Consider the following 27574-nt stretch of genomic DNA (forward strand, 5'->3'; position numbering starts at 1 on the left):
TAGATAGATTATAAAAAAATTAATCATATCTTAAATGGAGACGAGCTTTGTTTTGGTGATATTTTGTAATGATGTAGTGTATGAGCTTTTGATTTTGTATCAATCTAGACTTTGGTATGCAATTTGGTTATTTGTACTTTTAAATTTGCAACAATGTAAAATTAAAAGTCCACAGTCTAAATCATTACAAACCAAAAAAATTTCATCTGATTTCAATGAAAAAAAAGCCCCAATGATATACTTTAAAACAAAATTCAGAGGGGTGTGTTTTCTAAAATTAATAAAAAAAATTATATTAGTATACATTCATTTTTAAACAGTTAATTGTAATTTGTAACAATTTTATGGACGATGATCAAGGGTATAGCAGTATCGAATAGAATATCAATGACATAGTCTGTCATTATCTAGTAGATCATTAACGAAATGGCCATAAGACTATCAACGAAAAAATTATAAGTTAATAGACTTTGCTATATTTGTTATTTTGCTACCCATGTTATTATATAGGCTAATATTCTTAATACCATAGCTATGTTTACAATTACTTTTTAAAATTGCAAAACTCTTCTTCAAAATAGTCTTCTATCAATGTTAGCTTTGTTTAAAAAACATTTTACTCCGAAGAGTAGCAATATTAATTTAAACTTTTCTAGTCATTGTCTATTACTATCTAAGTGAAAATTTTGGATTGAAATTTTGATTTTTTTAAATGTTTATGGGTTTCTTGATTACACCAATTGTATAATTTCATGCAACAATATATATATCTTTTGAAAATTTTAAAAATAGCAAAGTTTTGAAATTATTTACAAAATATAACAAAATTCATCACTCTTTCTAATCCGTTAATTTTTTCTTCTATATTTTGTAAATACTTTCATCTTTTTAACTATCCAAAACTTTAATTTTCAAAGAAACCAAAATTGAGAAAATAACATATAATTATTATTAACTTCATTCAAACATTTTTCTATTGAATTGTCACAATGGGACGAAGGAATTGCTGCCATTGGTAAATCATTTCATTGAAAACAATATACAAGATATTTTGATTCTAATGAGAATTCCTTAAATTCAAGCATGAAAACGATGAAGCAGTAAATACACTTACTCATATTATAATGGTTCTTAAAAACTCGACCATAACAATTTTCTGCCTAACTTTCTTCCAAATAGTTATTATCCATCTAAAAGAGGATGATCATCGATCAATGAAATGCATCTACCGATAGGGTCTATATGTTGGGTTGTACGAGTCCTATCATTTTCATTCAAATGACCATTTTCAACATTTTCAATATAGAATGTCGTGGGACCAATATTTGTAGTTTCTACTAAAATTATCACGACTTTGAACTAGATGCTCCAATGTTATTTTCTGGTGTTCGCCTATTCGGTATGTAATTTATAAATACTAATAATGCAAACATTTCATTTCCTTTATTTTTGCAATCAATATTTTCCTTTTCTAAAAAAAGAAAAACGTAAAAACAAACTTTTATACTATACATATAAAAATATAAAAACCATCATTAAAAACGGTTTAACGTAGTCTGACTAGGTCACACTCAAAGTTTTCTGAACTAATTGTAACAAATTTTCATAAATTTTTCTAAAACTTTCATCGACATCATATTTTCATAAAATCTAGACCCTTATTAATAACGTACACCTATTTTGAACCATAGTTATAAGTAATGTTTTTAATTTTGGTGTTAGCCAAAATATCAACGAAATATAAAAGTAAATTGACACTTTTGGAAAAACTATAAAAAGACACAAAAAGATTATATTCAAATCAATTAATAAATATTTTAGGTCAACAAATTTATTATTTATTACTTATATTATATTTAGAGCAACGAAGGGCATCTTATTAATTAATTTTTATATTTCATAAATTGATTTCCACATTAAAAGGTATTTAAATGGAAATCAAAGCTCATGATTATATTTACTTTAAAGAAAATACAATAATTTTAAAACTATTTACGATATAGTCGAAATTCGAAATGAAACAACACAAATTAGATCATATATTGAAATGACCAATTTATCCATCATTCCAATGGCTTTTTGACATCTCTTATTCAATAAAAGATAAATCTAAAACGGTAATTTCCTTACCCTTATATAAAGATCCAGCCTTCAGGTTCTTCATCTTCTTCCTTGACTGCGCTAAAGCGTCTGAACCTGAAAATTATTTCTTCATCTCTCACATAAATTTTCAGGTTTCGATCTCAAAACTCTCTCTCTCACTCTCTCTCTTTTTTCACACTTCCTTCCATGGCTATGCTCTCCTATCAACCGCCATTGAAGTCGTTGACCATTCCTCCAGTTTCTTTATCTAACCCTAAACCTGTTCTCTTCAGGTGCAGTTTGTCTCTTCCATCTAGAACCGCCGTCACTTCCGTCGAACCTCAACCCGTTTTCTCTTCCGTCAAGGCGTTTGCTCCTGCAACCGTCGCTAATTTAGGTCCTGGGTTTGATTTCCTTGGCTGCGCTGTTGATGGCTTGGGAGATTATGTCTCTCTTAGTGTTGATTCCAATGTTCATCCAGGTGAAGTTGCGATTTCTGATATTACAGGGAATAACACGAATAAACTTAGTAAAAATCCTCTCTATAATTGTGCTGGTATTGCTGCTATTGAAGTTATGAAAATGCTAGGGATCCGATCTGTTGGTCTTTCTCTTTCGCTTGAGAAAGGTTTGCCGTTAGGGAGTGGATTGGGATCTAGTGCTGCGAGTGCAGCTGCTGCGGCGATTGCTGTTAATGGATTGTTCGGTGGGAAATTAGGAGTAGAGGAATTGGTTCTCGCGGGGTTGAAATCGGAAGAGAAGGTTTCTGGGTACCATGCGGATAATGTCGCACCGGCTATCATGGGGGGTTTCATTCTGATTCGAAATTACGAACCCTTGGAATTGATTCGTTTGAAATTCCCCGTCGAGAAGGAGCTGTTCTTCGTGTTGGTCAGCCCGGAATTCGAAGCACCGACGAAGAAAATGCGGGCTGCGTTACCTGCTGAAGTTGGGATGCCACACCATGTGTGGAATTCCAGCCAAGCCGGGGCGTTGGTGGCTGCGGTGCTGCAGGGTGACACGATGGGATTGGGGAAAGCATTGTCATCAGACAAAATTGTGGAACCAAGGCGTTCGCCGTTGATTCCAGGTATGGATGGTGTTAAGAAGGCAGCCATTGCTGCTGGGGCATTTGGGTGCACGATAAGCGGAGCAGGGCCAACAGCGGTGGCGGTGATCGATAACGAAGAGAAGGGGAAGGAGATTGGTGAGAGGATGGTTATGGCATTTCTGAAGGAAGGAAATTTGAAAGCTACGGCATCTGTAAAGAGACTAGATCGAGTTGGTGCAAGGCTTATTGGATCAACTCCTTTAGATAGAGTTTTATGAGAAGCATATGTTTATGATACTTTGATGCTCTGCTTCAAATGCTGACTTTCTGTGGCTTCATCATTTGAGATATGGTTAATAAATTTGATTCCGCCATAGAAATGGGTATCTGAATTATCTCATGCTATGTTTTTTGTTGTTTTGATTGCAGAAGCATGGATTGGAATGATCTTGTGCTGATTCTCTCTTCCAACCAAGAGGCATGTTTCTTTTTTTGTTTATCTTTTTAAGGTTTTGATTGATGGTAGTTTTATTCCTATAGATTAGCTTCATATTGGGTTTTGATCCTTATTATTTGCATAAAAATGTAGAATGTTGGTTAAAAAACCCATAAAAGCAAAATTAGCCAACTGAGGAGAATAATTCTAAGCTTAAAAAGCTATTTTGATAGTAGTAGAATAATTGTTAAAATTGATTTCAAAAGCTAGCTGGCTTTACAATGTTCTTCTAAGGGTATATTCGAAAGGCTTTGAGGAAGGCATAATCCATTGTTAGAGTGATATTTTAACTCTTTAAGATTAAACCCCTCAAGCCAGGTTTGGAGTGATTTTGATTGCTTTTGCTGCCAAGTACCAAGTTGCTTTTAGTAGTTCAATGTTATGAAAATAATTTTTGTTTGACATCCATAATGTTGTTTTCATCCAGGGTAATAAATATTGAATTATACCTTTTTATTTTTAACTATCCACGTCGAGGGAGTGAGGGCATGTCAAATTGCTAAACACTTAACCCCATTCTTTCTTAATATGGTCAAAAGGTGGAAGGATTCAAACCACAAATAGTTTCTACTCATATAGTGTTTTAAAAAACTTATCAAGTTTTTATTTTTTGTTTATTTTGAAATTTAGTTTTACTTTAAGAAAATAAAAAGCATTTTTATTAGACATTGAGAGGAAATAAATTTAAATTTTAAAAATAGAAAATGAAATGGTCGTCAAATAAACATCAAATGAAAATTATGTTCAAAAAATAAAAATGTAATATTTACATTTTAAAACCTAATATTTACGTGAGCGTAACTCGAGTGACATAAAGTTTATTCTATCGAGTGACATAAAGTTTATTCCATCGAGTGACATAGAGTTTATTCTATTGAATTCTGGTTAGAGATGCCCTTTCTCCAATCAATCTAAATGAAGCAGATGGAGAAGAAAGAGTATAAAAAACTTCACCAATCTTAAATATGAACAATTAAGCCAATATGAACAATTAAGCCGAACTTCCAGTGTGCTAATTTTGAAAATAATTATAATGGAATTATTATAAATGGTAAACTCTAAAAAATATCTATAAAATATAGCAAAATTATAATTCAATCAACGATTTCAGATTTTCATGAGTTTTTCTAGAGTTTCGAACAAACATATAATGTCCTTACTTGTACCATACAATTCTAATAGAATGATTTCGGGTGTAAGTTTATTAATGTCTATTATTGATAAAATTTAAACTTCTGCTATATTTTCTAAATATTTTTATTCTATTTAAAAATGATTTGAGTATTATACATAGAAATGAAGTCCGATATCATTTTTGTCAACATTTTTGTCAACTTTAGCTCTTGCTCAATTTTAACTCAATTTTAATATTTGTTTGCCAAATTTGATTCACTATTTTGTTATGTTTGTAACATTTAATTTCTTTGGTAAAGAAGAATATCATTCTACACTGTAAATTTTAGATTAATTAAACTATATATTTAAATCCTTTTAACTCTCGTTAATTGTACAAGTTAACACCTCTTTCCGACTACTTTTTCTTCTTCTTGACGATGAAGGACAAAACAATAAAACCAAAGAACTAAAAACATGGTAAAATGTAGAGATTTAATTAACCCTAATTAGGGTTTATAGTAAACATTAAATACTATGGACTAAGGGAGGCCCATTGGGCTTTTTACACAACAATAATAAACCTAACTACATATCATCTTAACTCTAACCTAATGTTTAATACTCTAACAAAGAAAGTATATCAAAATATCACGAGACATGGTCAAATCAAACCATCTATGATAGTGAGTAGAAAGAGTTAAAAGATTCCTAATACTCCATAAATACATAGGGCATTATCACATTATTTCGTTAATAAAATTCTAACAATGTGTACTAAAATATGTTATTTTAAAAAAAAAATTACAACTAAAATAGACGTTTAAAGTAGTTTAAATTGATATTATTCTTAAAATTCGGTAAATTGCTTTGATAACAAAATTGCTCCAATTGTTCCAAAACCCACATGTTAGTTAGGTGAGTCATGACAGTAACCCCAAAATGAAAGGATGAATTTGTTCGTCGTTGTCAAGATCAACGACTAAGAACTTTCACAAATTTATTCCGAAGTTTTTGGGCCACGTATTTTCCAACTGCGAACGTGGCCATATTCCCATAACTGTGAACGTGGCCATATTCCTAGCAAGAAAGTGAAAATTTTCTTTTTACGACAAAAAATTTCCAAAACCCTTCACGTACTCAGAGCTGATCTTCATGCCTAACGAGCAGCGCAGTCTCTCCCTGTGTTTATTTTATAAGGTACACACCGCTTCTTTCCAAGACAAAACTTTCGATCGAATTCTTTGACGGGTCTCACTGAAAAAGCATTGGGAGTGATTTGATAAAATGTGGGGTTTGTGGAAGTAAGATTTTAGAACAAGAAGAAAGGGTTTAGAGACAGGGAATTGATGGAAGGGGTTGAAGGAAGAAGGGTTTGTCAGGAGTTTTCAGCTGGGTATTATGGTCTATGTGCTGTTGGAGGAATGCTCAGTGCTGGGACTACTCATCTTGCTATTACACCTCTTGATGTCTTGAAGGTTAATATGCAGGTAAGTTTCTGTTTTCTTTGTTACGTTTTATACTCATAATCTCCTATTAGGTTGTTTTGATTGTCTGTGAAGAGATTATGTTGTTCTTTTGTTTTCCTCAAGAATTCTTTGGTTAAAATGTTAGATAGTTTGCGACTTTACTTGTAGTATGAGATTGAGAAAAGAGCTCCTTCTCCATCCACCTTCAGCTTTCAAAGAGAAATGCCGGTTTTTATAGTTTGTTGACGTCTGTGCATTGTGGGATATTTGGGGTTAAGGAACAAGAAAGTTTGGAGAAGGATCATAGTGATATTTGGTCCTTGGTGAGGTTTTATGTTTTTCTTTGGGTTTGGGGTTCAAGAGTTTTTGTAATTATCTTCTAGGTAATATCTTACTTAGTTAGAAATCCTTTCTTTAGAGAGGTTTTGTGGTCTTGGTTTTCGTTGTACTTGTATTTTTTCATTTTTTCTCAATGAAACTAGTTCCAATCAGAAAAAAGTAGCAAAGAGATGTTGAGCTTCATATTTTGAGACGTTTTGTCATGCCATTTGTCACCCTTTTCCAGTACAGTAATGGCTTGCTTTGGTTTGAGGATTAGATTCTTCAAATTTTTAGTTGTAGAGATGCCAGTTAGGCTGCTGTTTTTGTTCAGTTTGTTCTTTCATATGCTTCTTTTTTTCCCGTAGAAATGAACAACATGATGCACTTGAAGATATACCCTAGAGTTTCCTTTGGGATCTTTGGAAATATCCATCATGATTTGGGGTCAAGAATTTTCCCTAGATCATCAAAAGCCAGGCCAGAAATAACCATCATAAATGGTTTAGGCAACTGTGGCAAGGCAGGTTCAGTTCTACAATAAGGATACGACTATCAAATCTATCTATATAATTATATTTCTCTCTTTCTATCATTCGATATTCTGAGAGAAAGAGGTTTAAAACTTCAATTTGAAATTCATGATATGAAAATGCTTGTCTTTATAACTTGCTTTAGAGTTAACGAAGCCTCTGGCATTTGTGGGGGTGAACCATGAGCATAATTCAAGGAGTAGGCTGCCAATATTCCGGTTCACTTTCAGAAGTTAATCTAAGATTTATACATCTTTTTTAGTGATTCAAATAGTAATTGGTCCTCAGTTTTTCCATCCATTTAGAGTTGAAACAGGAACCTGAAAATAAAGCTTATCTTATGACTTATGACTTATGAATTGGTTTTCTTCCTTAGGTTAATCCAATCAAGTACAGTGGCATTTCTTCTGGTTTTTCTATTCTTTGGAGGGAACAGGGTCCTTCATCCCTTTGGAGAGGTTGGTCGGGCAAGTTATTTGGGTATGGAGTTCAAGGCGGCTTCAAATTCGGTCTCTATGAGTACTTTAAGAAGTTTTACTCTGATTTGCTGGAAGGCCACAGTAGAAGTTCCATATACTTTCTCAGCAGTGCTTCTGCTCAAGTTTTTGCCGACATTGCTCTCTGTCCTTTTGAGGCTGTCAAGGTCAGAGTCCAGGCACAACCCTATTATGCCAAGGGGTTGGCTGATGGGTTCCCAAAGTTATACTACAGTGAAGGTCTTTCGGGGTAAGCAATGAGAACTGGAAAAAGAATATTGCATGCCTTGTCTTCTTTTCCATCTTCAATAATACTCATCCGTGTATATCTCTTACTACAGTTTCTACAGAGGCCTTTTTCCACTTTGGGGACGGAATCTTCCATGTAACATTTCTAACTCAGTGCATTTTTTTAGCTCTGACATCTGTTGCAAGAAATTTTATGGCTTAGATACAAATGAAAGATATTCATTAATATTTCTTACATCAGAAGTTTGTAACTTTCGTTCTCAGGTCATTGTGAATTGGTAATGAGTACTTCAAAAGCCTGATTGCCCTTGCAATTTTTTTACAATGTCATGGCTTGTGAAATGCAAAGAAGTTACCTAGAACAAGTTACTTAGGCCCCTTGATTTTCTTGCTTTACAATTTTTAAAATTAAGCTTATTAACACTACACTTCAACTTGTTGGTTTCTTTGTTTTGTCGTGTACTTTCTGGGAGCATTTAAAAAATAATTATAACCTAAAGAAGGAATAGTTTTTAAAAGTTGTTTTTATTTTGAGAATTTTGCTAATAACTCAAATGTTACACAGGAAGATGAAAACTATGGTAAAGAAATTAGAATAAACAAGTACAACTTTAAACTAAAAATCAAATAGTTATCAAACAGTGCCTTAGATTTTGTTATTTGGTTGATAATATTGCTCATATCTTCTTCTACTTTTTCTGCTTGATAATGTGTAAAGATCATCACTTTTATCCATACTCAACTTCATTTTTATGACTCTGAGAACTTTACAACTAAGAACAATACTGTTCAATGCAAACTAGCGAACATTTGGCCTTTTCACTTTTTAGATAAAATTTCAGTGAAAGTTACTACAAATGTTATGAAGTTACATGGTGTACGATACTAACTTGGACCTAAACAGGCATAAAAACATTGTTGCATTTAATGAACTGTAAAAGAGAGTGTTGGAGACATGTCAATTGAACCAATAATAACTTGTCCGTGATTTTATGTTTTACTGAGGTGGTTATTCTCCAGGTTTTGATTTGTGTTTCTTTTTTGAGTTGTCTTTGACAGTCTCCATGATAATGTTCTCAACATTTGAGCATTCAGTGAACTTCATATATCAGAATATCATTAAGCGCAGAAAGGAAGATTGCTCAAGAACCCAACAGCTTGGTGTTACATGTTTAGCTGGCTATACAGCTGGAGCTGTTGGTACTTTTGTCTCAAATCCAGCTGATAACATTGTTTCCTCTCTTTATAATAAGAAGGCTGATAATGTGCTGCAGGTGGGCTCTCTCTCTCTAAGTTTTTAACAAACATGCTTAGGCATCCAGAATATCAAATCTTAAACAAGTCGCCCTTAATAAAGCATTTTACTGACAACCCTTCCTTTTACGAAAAGAAGATTTCAATACTATTTCAATTTCTAGACTTTTGGTTTTGCTTCGTTTGTTCTCTAAATTTTTAAAATGTTCATTTTGGTCCCTGACTTTCAACTTTAGTTTATTTTGTTTCTTCTACTTTCAAAATGATCGATTTGGTACTATATATTTAAACAAGGATCATTTTGGCCTCTTTGTTTTCATTTCTTAAAGCTCAAAATGATCCCTTATTTAGTAGTGCTATAGTGTAGGCACTAAAATAGACACTTTGAAAGCATAGGACCAAAATGAGCCAAAGCTGAAAGTACAATGATCAATATTTAACATTTTGCAAGTACAAGACCAAAATAGTATTTAAACCTAGTTAATGGTAGTATTCTTAAAGAAAGTGTCACTTTCTCCTTAATCTCTAATAAAAGGCTCTATTGTTCATTTTTTTCACCTTGTGCTTAAGCTCCAAAGGAGTATTGCACTTTTGTATGCTTCACGCTTTTAAAAGCTCTTCTCAAGAGACGAAGTAAAACTATATGGTGTCTGTTTGGATTTTGTTCTTGCAGGCAGTGAAGAAGATAGGATTTGGAAATCTATTTATTAGAAGCCTTCCTGTCAGAATTACAATTGTTGGTCCTCTTGTTACTTTGCAGTGGTTCTTCTATGACACCATTAAAGTGCTAAGTGGACTGTAAGTGTATTTTCTACACTCTATTACAGTACTTCATGATATATTTTTTTGCTTCTGGTTACAATTTTTTCTCCTATGCAATAGGCAATAACTTCTAATGTATTAACGGAAAAAAGTGCTTAAACAACATATGCTATCAAATGCATTAGAAGTGGAGACGAGGGTTTTTCTTTTTTTTTTTTCCTTTCCTTTCCTTTTTTAAATAAATGATAAATAAAAAATGAAAACAAATACTTTCATTGAGAAGAAACTGAAATAAAACGAGGACGCACAACAAAAACCAAGCTCAAAAAAGAACGAAATCGAAGAGAGGTGCAGCAACTAAACGATATAAGTAAATACAAGTGCTCTTCGAGATCTAAGCCTTTGGGGGAAACATGGAATCTGACAAGCAATCAAATATCACTGAGATTCATTTTCATACCTCTAAATACTCTATTATTCTGCTCATCAGAGGGCTCATTAAATAGCCACACCCTGCAAACCACAAAAACAAAGGAAGAGTGATCATGGAAAGGTATGTTAATCTATTGGAAAAGAAGGAAGAATGATATGTTAATCTATTGGAAAAGAAGGAAGAATGATATGTTAATCTATTGGAAAAGAAGGAAGAATGATTATGAGCCCTTTTATACCATGATGATGACCTCCTAGTTCTTAGCTTCAAGCCCCTTAGCCAAACATTAATAATTTTAAATTGAAGCCTGTTTAATAATTTGGTTTTTTGAAAATTGTGTTTTTGTTACCGTTTCTTTGCACTGGTTTTGATTCGTGGAGGTCTGCACATTAATATAAACAAAAATCATAACTATAACATGAACTTCAGATTTTTGGGATATTTTTCCTCTTTTTTGTTTTGTTTTGTTTTGTTTGTTTGTTTTACTTTCCCCTAATACAAGCCAAGAAATATTTTGTTTTCAACTCAAAACAAAAGTTTCTACAAATTGAAATCAGAGAATTAAAATCTCTATCACATCATATAGATCAAAATAATAAAGAAGATTCAAGTGATATCAAAGTTTTTTAATCTTTTAGTAAAGTGGCAAATTTAATTTTTTTTTCATTTTTTTATTTTTCCTTTCCTTTCCTTTCCTTTCTTTCTTTTAAATGGTCTTAGTGGTCTCTTTGATCTTTTTGGGTTAACATTGCTATGTTATTGCCTTGCAATCCTCTTATATAAAGGTTATCTCATTCTTCTTTATCCTAACATGTCCCAGTGCCAATGCTAACGCCGCCATAATTGAATTTGATAGTCGAACGACCAAACTTTAAATTCAAATCTCTTTGAAGTGACAAATTCTAAGATATTTAATTATTCAATGAGTTCTTTGACAGGTAGTTCTTATGTGATTTAAGGTACATGTAAACGTGTTCAAAAACTTATAATTAAAAAATAAAATAAAAATATTGTTGCAAGCTAAAATTTTTATGATTATTAGTCAAACAAAACCATTATGTCTACTTACTACCAACTTTTTTTGTTTTTCTATAATTTAGGCCTACAAGTGGAGGGATCAACAACAAAAAATTGGAAGAAGCAAAACTATCAACTTAGAGCTTTCTGGTGAAGGGAAGAACTGGTTGATCGTCAAAAGGGCAATGCAAACTTTGGGAAAATATCAATAACCAGGTTCACACTTGACGAAAACATGGCAATTTTTTTTGTTATTAGTATTTTTTTTACCTCCTATTGCCATTTAAATAAATTAAAATTTGGTTGCGTCTCTGTTGTTAAAGCCACAAAATTTGCTTCTTTTTTGCCTTGTTCTTCTTCACTACTAGCTGTCGTCTTAGCTAAAGAGTAACAGAAAAACTCTACTTCTGACCAAATGCCCTGAGGGTTATAGTAAATAGCTTACTGGAATCCTTATAATTTTTGTTCGATCGCGTTGAACTTATCGGTCGAAATCTGTATTTGTCAGATATTTGAATTTCTTCTTTTATAGATATTATTTTCCTTTTGGGAGGAGCTGTAGGTAATGAAGTAGAATAGTGTTTCTTTTGTTCATCTGCATTGGCAGTTGTATATGATGAAATTGATATGGAAAAACACATTTGCTATATATATATATATATCTATACATATTCATTAAAGTTCTTTGATTTCTCTCTCTCTCTCTCTCTCTCTCTCTATATATATATATATATATTGATATGAATGCAAATGAATTTGGAAAATGCAGTTAAAATGATTTTTTAGTTCCTGGACTTTTGTAAGATTGAAGACATGTTTGAAAGTAACTATATAGAGAAAGCATTATATATAAAACAATACACAATCCTCTCTGTCACAAAAACTAAGGGTCCCACTCATAGAATGACCAAAAACATTTGACACAATATCTAAAAAAATATCTATAGTATGTTGAGATATTAGTGTATCATTTATCTAAAATATCTAAAAATATATGTAGATTTTGATCATTCTATGAGTGGGACTCCTCATTCTACGTAACAAAAAGTTCACCCAAAAATGTTCAATGTATCTCAAAATTATATGAGAAATTATTCGGAGAGGCAGTGAAGATATAGTTGGTGGTTTTGCACCATTGCATGAGTTATATCTAAGCAGCCTCTTGAATTCATTATCCAATGAAGCAACTTATATGGAAATGTCATAGAGGTAAAGTTAGCTGCATCATTATATCGTTAAATTGGAATGTTCCATGCAGTTTAATGTTTATAAACATAGGATAAATTTGATAATCAAGTATTTATATATATATATATGAATTTGCATTGCAAATATTGGTTGCAGGTTGTAATTGGTTGTCAAAGTTGACAAATCTTTTATGGTACCAAAAGATGTGCAATCATGTCATTTAGAATTATGTTGATTGTTTTCTTCTTTCTTCCTTTTCCCCCCCAATGATTTTCCAACTTCAATAATTGAATTGGTTGGTGTTCATGCACAACTTATTTAAATTTTCATTTTGGGAAAAATATTTTAGTTATATTTTATTTATTTTCTAATAAAATGAAAATAATTACCCATCTAATTAATTTAAACGTTTTATCATCTAGTTCAAGCCTATCAACTAGGTTAAAACTAGTTATGGATTTTTTTTCAATATTGCAAATTAAACTAATTTTTTTCCTAATATAACAATAAGGACTTTAGATAAAATTAGAGAAGTAACTATTTCAATTTCAATTTGGAGAACACTATTGTCATATTTACCTTGGTATAATTATAATGAAATTTCATTGATAAATCAAGTAATAGACGTAAATGTAATTTGATTGTTTTTTCTTACATTTACCTAAAATTATGATTTTTGTCAAATTTATCATGTCATCTTTTGGACGATAACGACAAATGAACCAAAATTCATAGTTTTCTTTTTCTCAAAAAGTGATAATAATAACTATAATAGTCATTGTAACAGTGTCTCAAACAGTAACAATAACAGCAAAGAATAATTTTTTTGACACAATCGGATTGATCATCTTTCACTCGTTAATCGAATTATGACTTTTGTTTACTGATTTTGACGTGGATCCCATATATTAGTACGTGTGCACAATGAAGTAAACAACGCAAAAACAAAATTACACGGTTCACTTTTAAATTACCGTCGATTCATTCCGATTGCACAAGCCGGAAAAGAAGTTAATAGAATCTTATAAGAAATAAAAAAAAAAAATGAAAAAGGGAGATGAGAGAAATACGAAAATTCCGACAGGATGAATATTCTAAAAATAGAAAGGTTTTTGGAGAGAAAAGAAAAAAGAAATGGAAATGAAACGCACGCGCTCCACGCGCTAGTGTGCGGAATTTAGAAAAAGCTAAAAATAGTGTTTTTTATTTTAAAACTTTTAGAAATAGATTTTATCCTTCCGGAAAAAGAGGACTTCGACACCGCTATTTCTTGCACGTGCCTTCCACGAACCAATCATAATTAACCAAAGTTTCCCACAATTAATATTATTATGCCTAAACTATTTACAATCAATCTATATATATATATATATATATATATATATATCATTGTTTTTTTTTTTTTAACTTTCAAAATATTTATTTTAGTTTAAAAACTAAAAATGTTGTAATTTTAGAGACAACCAAACCAAATCAATGTTGATTATAATTATAACTATTTCCTTATTAAATGCATTAATCTATATATCCATAAAGTTGCATTCCCACATCAACATATATTAATACTCATTTTCAAAGTCAAACCTATCTATTCATTAACAGTTAACAGCAAGATCATTAAGAGATGTCAAAAAAATATATATATTTTTAAATCATAGTCAAAAATATAATCCTAACTAACAAGTTCAACTTAAAATTGGATGAATTAAATGTTTACAAACCTAAAAAATATAATGCTCTAAACTTTGAGCACAAAAAACATTAACTAAAGTATTATATTTTTGAAAGAAAAAAAAAACACTAATCATGCAAGTCAAGAATCTTAGTAGAACCAGAATGAGCATAACTCAAACAACATAATGCTTACATTATCAATCTTAATGTTCAAAGCTCAATTTCTTTAAAAACAAATTTAGATGCAAGTATAGACTAGTTTACACGTAATTTTCTATCTCAACATTCCAATAGTTTATAGTATAACCTAATTTTATTTTCGTGCAATGCAACAAATTAAACACCTCTGGTGAATCCATGAGATCATTTATATGGAAACCGGTCTTTTCTATATGTTATCTAATTATGTTATTTTTTAAAAAAGTTATACGTACTAAGTTGAATAACTACGTAGTTAAACGTAACCGATAATTTAAAAAGAATAGATTAACATGAATTTTAATTCCAAGTAAAAAATCTAAAATTTGAAATTACAAATAAATAAAAGAGGAAAGACAAAGAGAAAGAAAAGAACAATAATATATTTGTTAAGAACTTGGATCCATTTTCATCTTCAACCTAAAACCCGTGAGCGCAAGTCAAACGGGATCTCTCCTCTCTCTCTCTCTTTTCCTCGAAAACGCGTAATTTCTATGCTTTTCTTTCCCTAATTTTATACTCTTTGGATATTCTTAGACAATAATTTTAGTTTCTAAACTTAAATTTTCTTCTATTCTTTACTTTTCCAATTCTCAATTATTCCCAATACGTTTTCAAAATAGGTCATTGACTTATTTTGCTATCAATGATAACAATTATTTAAAAAATATTTTGAAATTAAATTAAAATCAAGTGCTTGATTAAAAAAAAAAAAAGAGAGAAAAAAACATAATTCACAAAGATTATCCAGCATTATAAAAAGAAAAAAATGAGTGGGTAAATAATAATAATGATAATAAAAAGGTTTAGGCAAAATTAAAGGAGAAAAAGAAGAAAGTGGATTTTGATTAGGCAAAAAAAGACAAAATGAAAAAGAAGGGAAAAAAAAAGGAAAGGGTAAGGTGGTCAGCACTGACTTCCGATGTTTCTCAGCAGCAACATCCGAAACCAAATAACAAATCGGACTTGGTCCCCCGCTTATTTATATCTTTACATTTTTATTTTTCATATATCTATTTTTGTTCATTATTAATTAAACTTACTTCATCTTTTTCTTTTTCCTTTTCTTTTCTTTTCTTTTCTTTTAATACCCCATTTTTATCCCTTACATTTTTCCAGCTCAAATCATTTCCTTTCACTGTTCCCATGGATTCCATTTCTGTTTCCTCCATTGCTACACCACCATCACCAACAACAATCCGGTACCTTCTTAATCTTCTTTCTTTTTCATATTATCTTTTTGTCCTTTATTCCTCAATTATCCCAAACTCCTTCATTTTGACTCTTGTTATTATTATTATTATTATTATTTTTTAATTTGATGATGATGATGAATATGATTCTGATTTCATATATATGTCCGATCCAGATCTCTTACTTACGTCTTATTACTACATCCTTTCATCTCTTTAATCCCAATGAATTTCAGAACGAATCCCCAATTTCTTCGATTTAGGGATTATTGATTATTGATTATTGTTTGATTTATTTATTTATTGAATTTGTTTGTGTGTTTTTCGTTTTTCGTTTTTCTTAGGGGTTTCGTGATTTGATTGATGATGTTATTGATGAGACTTAATTTGTGAGATTGGGTGTGAGAGACCGTGAAGGTCCGAGTTGAAGTGTGATTCTTTGTTTCATGGGCAATACCTGCCGTGGATCTTTTAAAGGGAATATATTTCAGGGCTACAGCCAGCCCGAGGACAGCTCAACTCCTAATTCTAAGCGCAATACCAACACTTCTGCTGATCATTCACCTTCAAGCATCAGTACTAACAATCTTATTTCTCAAGAGTTTGCTAAAGAAAACAAAATCAAGTCCAAAGACAACGATTGTAATCCCACCTTCTTAAGTCCCACAAAGAAAGACTACACCATGAGGAAAAGTGCTGAGAACCAAGCGTATTATGTTTTGGGTCATAAGACCGCTAACATTCGAGATCTCTACACGCTCGGACGGAAGTTAGGACAAGGACAGTTTGGAACTACTTATTTATGTACTGAGATTACTACTGGCATTGAGTATGCTTGTAAGTCTATTTCCAAGAGGAAGTTGATTGCAAAGGAGGATGTCGAGGACGTTCGACGAGAGATTCAGATCATGCACCATTTGGCTGGTCATAAGAATATTGTGACTATCAAGGGTGCTTATGAAGATTCTTTGTATGTTCATATTGTTATGGAGCTTTGTAGCGGCGGTGAGTTGTTCGATAGGATCATCCAGAGGGGACATTATAGTGAGAGAAAAGCTGCGGAACTGACCAGGATTATTGTTGGTGTTGTTGAGACTTGTCATTCGCTTGGAGTTATGCATAGAGATTTGAAGCCAGAAAATTTCTTGTTGGTTAACAAGGATGATGACTTCTCTCTTAAAGCTATTGATTTTGGCCTCTCTGTTTTCTTCAAACCAGGTGAAAAGAAAGTGCATTAGTTACTCTGTTTATTTATGAGTTTTATTTTATTGATGAATCAAGTATCCCATTTGATATGTGGTTCAGCAATATTGGCCCCTTAATTCTGTTTATAGCATGTGTAGTAACTATTCTCATCCTCACAGTAAAATTTATTACTAACTAATCATCGTCCTCATTAATCATCGGTGGCATATCGGATAAGTCATCTGATAATCCCCACAATGGGTTAGAAAACATTTGTATTGAAATATTCAGCTTCTTTAAGGAAAAGGATTGGGATTCTGGGAATAAAACTATGCATTATGCAGAACAATTGAAGTAGGAATGCTGCAATAGGTCAGGAGGAGGTAATTCCTGATCCTTTACTAAAAGATGCTGAATATCTCAACTGATTGAACCACCATGTTTCAATGCTAGAAGATTAGCTTGCTTGACTTACGCTTCTTTTTCTTCCATTCGTATTTCTTTTAATCATCACATCAAATATTTTTTCATTACTCATATGCACAAAACCACTTCAGGTCAAATCTTCACCGATGTTGTTGGAAGCCCTTACTATGTTGCCCCAGAAGTACTTCTCAAGCACTATGGACCGGCAGCAGATGTGTGGACTGCAGGGGTTATATTGTATATATTGCTAAGTGGCGTGCCACCATTTTGGGCAGGTACTTGTAGTTTTGAAACAAAAACATTACTAAGAACCAAAATGAGTTGTTGCCTATCGGTTGAGGAATCGAGAAAGGGTGGTAAGGGTACTCAGGTCCTAGGTATCGAGTATTGACCTATGTGGATCAGTTGTGAGTTTTCCAGTTCGGTTTGTAACTCTTTGTTTCTGGTGTTTGGAGTTTTGGAGGCTCGGCACAGATGTGTTGTCTGAGGAGTCCCTTCTGAACTTGCACAGTGGGGAGAGAAGGGTCGATTTCTTTGGCTTGCCGGGATGTGCCCTGTTTTGTAGGTGGTGTGGGGTGACTGGAACAATAAGGTTTTAAGAGGTGTTAAGAGGGACCCTTATGAGATTTGGTCCCTTGTGAGTTTATCATGTTTCTCTGTGGGCTTTGAATTCAAAGGCTTTTCATTACTATTCGACAATTGTTATTTTGCATGGTTGGAGTCCCATTTTACAGAGGGTTCTCCTTTTTTGGGATGGTTTTTTTGTTGTCCTAGCCCTTGTAGTTTTTCATTTTTTTCACAATTAAAGTGGCTTTTTCATATTATTAAAAAAATCATTTGGACCAGTTGATTAATAAGAAAATCCTTGATATCTATTTCTCTAGGCACTAGTTGAACAATACCATGGTTATAAAAAGAGCTAAATAGTTGTTTTCTCCCTCTTCTGCACACTCAGAAACTCAACAAGGAATATTTGATGCGGTGCTTAAGGGTCATATCGACTTCGACTCAGACCCTTGGCCCCTAATATCTGACAGTGCAAAGGATCTAATAAGAAAGATGCTATGTTCCAGACCATCAGATCGTTTGACTGCACATGAAGTATTATGTATGTATACTTTTCCACATGTCTTAAGTTTTTACAAACGTAGAAGTAAAATACCTGTAACGTATGGAATGAGAATAAGTAAGTTCTTTTGTAGGTCTTTAATACTTTTTTCCGCAGAATTGGAGCTGTATGATATGGTCACATGCTGGGGTATTCTTGGTTGTTGTTTGTGAGGCCCTGTAGTAAAGCGTTTTCACACTGTTCTAGATAACTTCAGATGTTCCTCTCGGACATGTGTATTTTCACCAAAATATAATTTAATCCAAGGAATAAATCAACTTCTTTTTTAATATGGAAAAAAAAGAAGAAACCTTTTAACATCCCAAAATTTTTTAGAGGACCAAGGTATATATCTTTTACATGTATTTCTTGATTAATAAAATTTTATATCCAAAGATTTCTATAGTTAAGAATATTCAAACCACAAAAATTATGTATTTGTTGTCACAAATTGGTTAACAAATACATAATTATCTTTTCTTTTTTTACCAAATAAAGTGAGTCTGATTATTATTGTACCTGTTCAGGCCACCCTTGGATTTGCGAAAATGGAGTTGCTCCTGATAGGGCTCTTGATCCAGCTGTACTTTCTCGACTCAAACAATTCTCTGCAATGAACAAGTTAAAGAAGATGGCATTACGAGTAAGTGTATTAACATCCAATTTGCCAAGGTGGGAGAACTGAAGTCAGACACCCATTTAAATTTTCTTTTTTTCAAGTTTGCATCGAACATCTTCTAATTGGAAAAGTTTGATGCATGCTTGCACTCACCCACACTGTTGGCTTCAACAATATTGATGTTTAAAATCTACATTGTTTGTACCATTAGGTGATTGCTGAAAGCCTTTCTGAAGAGGAGATTGCTGGCCTAAGAGAAATGTTTACAGCTATGGATACTGATAATAGTGGTGCAATTACTTTTGATGAGCTCAAAGCTGGGTTGAGAAGATATGGTTCAACCTTGAAAGATATCGAAATACGTGACCTGATGGATGCGGTAACTTTTTTGCATGTCTTGTGGACGACTTACATTTCTTTTGCACTAGCATATTTTTCTTCTTTTCACCGTCACTGATTAAATCGATTGTTATCCTCCATTTTATCAGCCTATATGAAAAATCAGGTTTAGATAAGCTACACCTCTTTTCCCTTGTGCTATTTGGTTCGAGAAATTTCTATCTTCATAGCATTCGCTGCTTATTCCTTGAGTTTTACTATTCAAATTCCTAGTAAAAATCAAAGCATCAAGTACCTTTTTTGGCTTTTTATGTGAAAGAAACTTTAAGCATCAAGTACCTTTTTGGCTTTTTATGTGAGAAACTTTCAAACCACATGTGGATAAAGATATAGCTGCAAAAGCGGTAGACTATGTCACTGGACAATTGACAATTTGTCGGTGGAGAATTTTATTGGGGCTAATTATTTTGGTTCATGATAGCTACTCGAATTGTGGCCTTGTGGGAAATATTTTTATTTGGGGGGTGACTGAAAGGACCATGGTTCACAAATCACAAATATGCTTTCAGTTGATGTCCTCTTTTGTTATTTTTCTTTTAAATGGTCTGTGTTTTGGTCTGAGCCTAGACTTGGATACATCAAGGGTTTCCCTTGTTAGTCTTACCTATTGATTCAAACACGGAACCTTTAGGTACGTATTACTCACTGACCGCAAGCCTTAGCCAACAGTACCGCCCCTGGAGCATACTCCTTTTGTAATTAACTCAACTAGGAGTGGTTTTTTTGCCCAACTCTTATGGGGGAGAGTTGGTTACTTTTGTTTCACTTCACTCTCCCTTGTTGAGAGGCTGTGTACTAGTGGGATATAGGATTCTTTTTGTGGATTTTTGTTTTCAGTTGAGCGTTTTCCTAAATATATGCGTGTGTCAGAATTTTATCTGTTCTTTTGTCGGGTTTCCATCCTGGAATTTGACCAATTTGTAACTTCTCTCACTGGATAATGAAAGTTGCACATGTTTTTCATTAAAAGGAAAGAACAATTTATTTCTATGACCATCTTTGTTGAAACTTTCATCAGAATCGGTATGGCTGTAACGCTTGCGAGTTGTTGAACCCCTCTAAATTTTACTTCAATTTTTTCCTATTTGTTTTTAGGCTGATATTGACAATAGTGGAACTATTGATTATGGAGAATTTATTGCTGCAACCATTCACCTCAACAAACTAGAGCGTGAAGAACATCTTGTTGCAGCATTCCGGTACTTTGATAAGGATGGAAGTGGTTATATCACAGTTGATGAACTGCAGCAAGCTTGCGCCGAACATAATATGACTGATGTATACCTCGAGGACATAATCAGAGAAGTCGATCAAGATAATGTAAGTCTCACAACTTTCTAGAGAATTATGGCTCTTGATATTTCTCCATTAGAAAAAGAATGGTAACAGTTTTGATCACAAGTGTATGGTTATCCACCCGGTCCATATCATATGTTTATACAACCGTGAACATTGGGACATTACGAAAGAGTTTGGAATGTGCATATAAAATTAGTAAAGAAAAATGAGACAGGTTGATGAAGTGGAAAAACTGAGGATGGTAGCATATTTAGAGTACCCATTGGATTATCGATAAAAACATAGTGCAACTTGGTTTGGTTTTCCTTGCAGAAGATTTATCTGTTATAAACAGAATGTGCAAACAAAATGAAATGTTTTTTATTGATGATTTTTTGTTGTGTAATGCAGGATGGAAGGATCGATTACGGTGAGTTCGTTGCCATGATGCAGAAAGGCAATGCAGGAATTGGAAGACGAACTATGAGAAACAGTTTGAATTTGAGCATGAGAGACGGACCCGGTGCTCTTTAGCTTCTGAACTGCGTGCTTGTACAGGTACTGATCGTCTATCAATATTTATTTCTCAATTCCATTACATAGGCAGATGACCACCAAGAATTCCTAATTATTGAGACTTACGAGCGCACCATTAGACATACAATGACTTGGAATTCTGCAGGTTGTACAGCGGATATAGAGCTGGGGAATTGACACTTTCCTAACACGATTGAGCTCCTCTTCCTCCTAGTTTCTAGGATTGTTTGGGAGGATTTCTATGGTGAACACTCAGCTCGAGCATCTCTCTAATATTTCCTTCTTATCGCTGTATAGCCAAATGATGATGTGGTTAGAAATATGAACTTTCAAGTGTGTGAAAGTGCAAGAGCTGTTTGAGTTGCTAGGTTCTTTTGCATAACGTTTTCTATTGGGGATTATATTATCTGTCTGTATAGATACTATCTTCTACCTCTGGCTCAGATTTCATTCCAATATTGTAACTTTTCTCTCCATTGCTAATTCCATCAAGTTGCATTTGTTCCACGAAATCAATAGGCAATGAATAGTTTTATGTTTTACGTATGGAAACTAAATCTGACAAACTTCTATCTCATTGCAGCTTCTTAGAATGCTCTGCTGCTTTTGTGATACAGAACCAACTTGTGATTCATAATGCTTCAAAGGAAATCAAAATATGTCCAAAATTGTTATATTTTATCAACCTTTAATGGGACATTTTTTCTTCCTATAAATGGAGAAGGTTTACATCATTTTCAAGTGTGAACAGCACATAAAATAATCTAGTACAATGACATGTCATTAATAGCCTGGCCCTCACAAACAAATGAAATTTACTATTACATCAAAACATTACCATTTTTATACAATCTTTTTAGGGATGATTTTGTCTGTCATGGACCTAATGCGATGGTCATGTTTGTTACAATCTTCATTTTTCTCACTTTGTTGTGCTTTTGCCACAAATGTTGCGGGCATGATCATCACATTAGGGCTATGATATTGTATAAAAACAGTAGTGTGCTTTGACTCATAAGGTTATATTTCATTGGTCTGTAAGAAGAAGTCATTAATCATTTCTCGAGAATTAGTTATCCATACAAAAACTTGTAGAACTGATGCTAAACACTGCAAAAATCAAGTAGAACAATTTTGTCATATATAAAACTTCTTGGATGCTATAAGGTTTTGTTACAAAATTTGTAAACAAATGCACACTATGAGTTTTTATATATTTATACTTCATTTTGTAGAATGAAAAACACATATAGCATACTTATTTCAGAGCTTATGTAATGGCTAATGAAGAAGTAATCAGGACCTTCTCTGCAGCTCAATTGAACCGTCATTCCTTGGTTACTATCTTAAGCAGGGGTCTCATTCGCAATCGATATTTCCTGCATGGGGAAAAGCAAGCAATGTTATAAACTAAACTAACCATGTCGGGTTGAAGACAAGAACAAAAGATGACACCAGCTTCTTTTGATAAAAAATCTATAGAAATGTAGTTCAATTTTTTTATTTAAAAAAAGAATCCCACTTGGCTACCCAGCGTTTACCGTGGGCACGATAACTGGTACACCAGAGGTGCGTCCTTCCCGGTCCTCTCGTACTAGGGAAAGGTCCTCTCAATGCTCTAACGCCCACACTGGATGTGGACCGAACTGTCTCACGACGTTCTGAACCCAGCTACTTACTACTACTCTCGAGTGTAGTCCATGTAGAGGATTACCAAACTCATTTTCCCTTCAACTACTTCCCGACCAAAAAGAAGAGAACGATCCAAGGAAAAAAAAAGCATCCAACAAAATCTTTGGGTAATGGAAGAAATACAGCCGCCAACAAACATCAATTCACCCATATAAACATTTTCACATATGAGCGTAATCCATATATAAAAAGGAAAGATCAAAGGAGTAAATATATCCCTAGAAAAACATGTTTCAGATGGACCAAGTAGCTTAGAGGGTCACTCCATATATGAAGTGAAAGCATTGAAGGTAGAGAGAATAACTAAGGCGATTACCAGGCTACAATTGTGCACGAATGATGAAACCAGAGGTGAAGTGTTCTTTTTCTAGAATATTAAACACGACCTCACAAAAACCTAAAGAATATCATCTAAAATTGAATGAACTGTTCAGTAACTGTGAAAACTTGCCTTCAATTTCGATGTGCTTGAGAAGATGCATCTTGATGTAATTGCATGACCGTGAGCAAAAAGCCATCCAACTTCACAGTACGTATCCCCACTGTCTTTACTTTCTTTAAGGGAACACCATAGTTGCTTGGGAAGCAGCTTGAGTTCTGATTCAGTTCTCACCGACTTTTGCACATTGTCAGCCAAAAGTTCTTGTATAACATTCTGCAGTCAGTTTTCCAGTAAATGGAGTTATTTTGTGCCTGTGAAAGTCACCTTAGCACGCTTACAGTGACACCAAAACAAACAAATAGATAGACTCTAAATTCTTACTATTGGATTATAAGATGGATTAGTTGCTGTACAAACTTAAAACTAGTTGACCAGACAAACATTTTTGCAACAGACAAAGAGTAGTAAAGTGCATGCTGAAGCTTAAGATATAACTTAACACCAATAATTTAAACAACAATGAGGTGTGGAATAACTTGTTGATGAATAAAAGTTACAGAATTTGTTGATATCTTCTGAAAAGCAACAGAATCACAGATTTTGATGGTGATGCCAGGTGAACCTTTAATTTCATAGTTATAAACAAGAACAAGAAAAGGTGAAAATTGTTCTAAGAAGCATAAAGAACAGAAAATCATAAGTTCTGGATCAACAGGAAAGCATTGGATTAGACATGACGAACCAAAAATGGTAGCATCTAACTAAAACCTGAGATTTCAGGATCACTTCACCGTGCTACAAAAGTAAAAGCAAGGTAAATATAACTCACAATCTGAGAACCATCAAAGCGGGCAACAGAGACAGGACCCTGCCATTCCCCAACCACCTCAGAAGCTTTCAAGGCAGCTGTAGAAGCAAACGCTGAGTCTGCGATGGCACATCCACCAAGTTGTTCTCCATTTCTGAATGGCCCATACCACTGCTCACAGAAAACTCTGATATTCTGCAACACTAGCCGTGAACCCTCAACTCGCACAACCTGAACAACCCTCACACGAGATTCACGATCATGAGGATTGACCAGGCAATGCTCCAACTCCATTAACTTACAAGAACCTCTAACCTCAATTGGCCAGACAACTACATAACATCCACTACGTTGATATCCAAAGGCATTCACTTCGTCATTTCCCCCAATTCCATCTCTAATATTTCTCTCATCGATGCTGTAACGAGTTGCAGCATCGGCTTCACATCCCACCGTAGGAAGTAGCTTTATTGTCTTGTACATGAGAGAGGGTTGCTCAGGTTCTGCAAGAGTTGGGCATTGTGTTTGCCAATCGAAAACCTTAACCTCCCATTCTCTATAAGCATCTGGTACAACGGATTCCGGAAGCTCAATTGGCGTTCCTTCATAAGAAAAATCCGCACCATATCCATCCCACTCGCCAGAGACGTTTTGAGCAAAATCAGACCATCCTTAAAACGAATAATAACACAAAATCAATCTTCCAAATGTCCAAAAATCGAGCCAAATTTCGTCTCAAAGATTTATAAGCATGAAAAATGAAATCACACAACCACCCGCTTCAGTAATTAGAAACTAAGAACAACCAATTCAGTCATTTGACGTTGCAACTAATTCTAATCAGAACTAATAACACAACGAACACAAAATAGAGCAGTAAAAGAAAATTATTCCAATAATACTTACCAGGACCAGGAGCAGAACAGGAGCTGTAACTTTGAACATGAGCATCGGAAAGAGCAGTTTTAGCGACGAGAGAAGAGGCCCCCGGAGAGGCGTTTATACCGATGTTTGAAGACGAACGACGATTACAATGAAGAATACGCTGCGATTGAAGACGAGAGAAGCAGCGATGATGCAAAAGGGCAGAAGAAGAAACGACGGAGGAGGACAAGGCTCTGTTCTGGCAAATAACACTGCTAGAAGAAGCGAACGCCATTAAAATCCTAGAAAGAAAGCGTCAACAACTGTTTGTAATTCAGATGAATTGAAAGAAAGTCTCCGGTTTCCTCAGCCCCAGACTCGCCGGAGCAGAAGGGAAGCGGAGAATTTTGAAAGGGAGAAGAGAGAATCGGCGAAGGTAAGTCTGAGAATGAATAATGTATTTGTAATTTGTAAACAAATGGAGAAGAAAAATAGATAACAAAAATAAAATGGAGAAGAAAATGCCAAATTGAACTCAATGTAATGTGAACTGTTCCCAAACGACGTCGCTTTGTTCCATCTGTCATAACAACTTGCAAAAGGAACTCAACTACGTGGCAGTTTGTCAGATGACGTTAGAGGAGCTCGACCCAATAAGATTTTGTTTTGGACCTGTCTGACCCAATAATAAGGTAAGGAGCGTATGAGGCTTTTGGGCCCAAATATGTTTTGATTTTCGTCCTTTTCACGAAAAATATTTCAGATGACTGTGAAAATGGAAAAAAAAAAAAATTAGATAACAAACTTTAAAAGAGCAAATTTAAAAAATTTAAAATTTATAGTAAAATTGGGGTTGTAGACGGATTTTTTTTTTCATAGGATACACTGTATTTGTATATGTAAAAAGGTAAAAAATGATATGCGATATCACAAATTCACAGATACATTGTATTTGCAAAAACCATCAATTTTGAAAAATATTAAATAACTTTTTATTTTCGAACTATATAAGATTACACAAACAATTTATATAAGATTACACAAACAATTTATGTCTCCAATTTACACATATTTTTTTGAATTTTTAGGTTTCAAATCAATTACTTAACAATTTATTTATATAATTTATAATATATATCATAATTACTATTTGAATTCAATTTTGTTTGTTGAGAGGTTATATATAGTAAATACTGTTTGAAATCAAATTTTGTTGTCACCTCTAAAATATGGTTATAATTTCTATCACTTTTTGGTTTTATAAAGTTTCTTTTAATATTTTATTATATAATACATAATACATATTTTTCAAATTTCTAATAACAATTTGAAGTTAGATTTTATTGGATAAAATCATTCACTTCAATTCTTTTAAACGATCCTATCCTAAAATAATTATAAACATAAATTCAACATTTTTTAATTATTTATATTTCAAAATATTAATAAAAAAAATTGAATTTAAATACCTCAAAAATACATATGCTTAATAACAATTCGAATTAAAAATATTATCATTCTAAAATCGTGTTAATTACGATTGTCCACTTATTTTATTAAAGCAAATTCACTCCTATTTAGTTTAGTTGATCTCTCTAAAATAATCGCAAACATAAATTCAATATCTTTCGATTATTTATATTCCAAAATATTTATAAAAATTTGAATTTAAATACCTCAAAAGTGCAACAATTTCACTTTTTTATATTTTCAGCCGATTTTAGCTGTATAGAGAAAAATTCTTATGGTACAATCTTTATTTGTGTAGGTTATAATGATGGAATATAACCGAAATGATATTTGCAAATAATTCTGCATAAAAATATTAAATAAATATTTGTTTTTGGGATGGATCTAATTGAATCAACATCCCTACATTTATGCCTACAATTTATATAGGATTTTAGTGTTTGTAGGTTTCAAATTAAGTAATTAACAATTTATTTAGGTATGGTTGTTAAAATTAAAATTTTGATCCTAAACCCTATAATTATGATGCATTTAATGTATATATGATTATTCTAAGAAAATTTTGTTATTTTCCTACAATCGTGTTAATTGATTTTCTTAAACTTTTCATATTTCTAATAACAATTTATATAACATAATAATAAACTGAAATTAAAGTTGTATCTTATCTCTATAATTTATAATTATTATGCATTTAATAGGATTATTCGAAGTAAATTTTGATCTCTCTAAAATAATGTCAAACATAACTTCAAAATTTTAGGATTATCTTGTTAATATCACTTATCTATATACCATAATTGTTTTTTTAAAAATAGATTTTAAATTTTGATTTGAAACTGCCAAAATATTAAAATTGTTTTAAAATTTTATAAAAATGGGTATTGTTGATAATAATTTCAATTTAAAATTTTATCATCGCTAAAATCGGGTTAGAATTATCCACTTGTGTTATTAAATATTTTATCATCCCCTAAAATCGTGTTATTTGTACCATATCTCCAAAATAATGACAAACATAAATTTAACATTTTCAAATTATTTATGTTTCAAAATTTATAAAAAAAAATTGAATATTTTATTTTTGAAAGAAATTAATTGAGAAGAAAAGATTTGTTTTATTTAAATTGGAAAAGAAAAAGGAAAAGTAAGATATTTAAGAGAAAATAATAATATAATAATATTTATTATTATTACTATTCATCATCCTCTTCATTCTCACCAAATCTTAGCCGTCGACGACACCTCCATCTCTGTTTGTTCGAGTGTTCTCCATCCAGTCGAAAGAAAACGTCTCCTC

General features: G+C 32.8%; 4 protein-coding genes and 1 long non-coding RNA gene across 7 annotated transcripts; 3 read left to right on the forward strand and 2 right to left on the reverse strand.

Annotated features, from left to right (window-relative positions):
• The first annotated feature begins 2156 nt into the window (after positions 1-2156).
• Positions 2157-3800, forward strand: LOC101222129 (homoserine kinase). The gene has a single exon (XM_004153414.3). The coding sequence runs from the start codon at positions 2290-2292 to the stop codon at positions 3409-3411; it is 1122 nt and encodes a 373-aa protein (XP_004153462.1). The 5' UTR covers positions 2157-2289; the 3' UTR covers positions 3412-3800.
• A 2029-nt stretch (positions 3801-5829) lies between these two features.
• Positions 5830-11902, forward strand: LOC101219895 (mitochondrial phosphate carrier protein 1, mitochondrial). The gene is made up of 6 exons (XM_004144847.3): positions 5830-6232; positions 7439-7788; positions 7880-7923; positions 8847-9061; positions 9715-9839; positions 11337-11902. Exons 1-6 carry the CDS (start codon positions 6092-6094, stop codon positions 11392-11394), a joined length of 933 nt encoding a protein of 310 aa, XP_004144895.1. The 5' UTR covers positions 5830-6091; the 3' UTR covers positions 11395-11902.
• LOC116405065 lies at positions 10010-10866 on the reverse strand. The gene is made up of 2 exons (XR_004218120.1): positions 10475-10866; positions 10010-10316 (listed from the first exon to the last, which is right to left on the reverse strand). It is a non-coding gene; the product is annotated as an uncharacterized LOC116405065 (long non-coding RNA).
• Positions 11903-15334: 3432 nt separating the features above from the next.
• Positions 15335-21600, forward strand: LOC101220131 (calcium-dependent protein kinase 26). Of its 2 annotated transcripts, XM_031889328.1 has the most exons (9): positions 15338-15515; positions 15851-16724; positions 17249-17392; positions 18073-18225; positions 18753-18868; positions 19056-19223; positions 20339-20563; positions 20933-21079; positions 21204-21600. In XM_031889328.1, the coding sequence occupies exons 2-8, from the start codon at positions 15953-15955 to the stop codon at positions 21053-21055; spliced, it is 1701 nt and encodes a 566-aa protein (XP_031745188.1). In that variant the 5' UTR covers positions 15338-15515; positions 15851-15952; the 3' UTR covers positions 21056-21079; positions 21204-21600. The 2 variants fall into 2 exon arrangements, with proteins under 2 accessions (XP_031745189.1, XP_031745188.1); XM_031889329.1 differs by lacking the exon at positions 17249-17392 and having other exon boundaries at positions 15335-15515.
• A 562-nt stretch (positions 21601-22162) lies between these two features.
• LOC101221421 lies at positions 22163-25293 on the reverse strand. 2 transcript variants are annotated; one of them, XR_004218457.1, is made up of 4 exons: positions 24847-25293; positions 23962-24611; positions 23202-23443; positions 22163-22437 (listed from the first exon to the last, which is right to left on the reverse strand). XR_004218457.1 is itself a non-coding variant. In XM_004153411.3 (4 exons), the coding sequence occupies exons 1-4, from the start codon at positions 25097-25099 to the stop codon at positions 22405-22407; spliced, it is 1140 nt and encodes a 379-aa protein (XP_004153459.1). In that variant the 5' UTR covers positions 25100-25292; the 3' UTR covers positions 22163-22404. The 2 variants fall into 2 exon arrangements, 1 of the variants encoding a protein (XP_004153459.1); XM_004153411.3 differs by having other exon boundaries at positions 23202-23405; positions 24847-25292.
• Between the last annotated feature and the right edge of the window lie 2281 nt (positions 25294-27574).

The sequence above is a fragment of the Cucumis sativus genome, chromosome 7, assembly GCF_000004075.3.
Source record: "Cucumis sativus cultivar 9930 chromosome 7, Cucumber_9930_V3, whole genome shotgun sequence".
Taxonomy (NCBI): domain Eukaryota; kingdom Viridiplantae; phylum Streptophyta; class Magnoliopsida; order Cucurbitales; family Cucurbitaceae; genus Cucumis; species Cucumis sativus.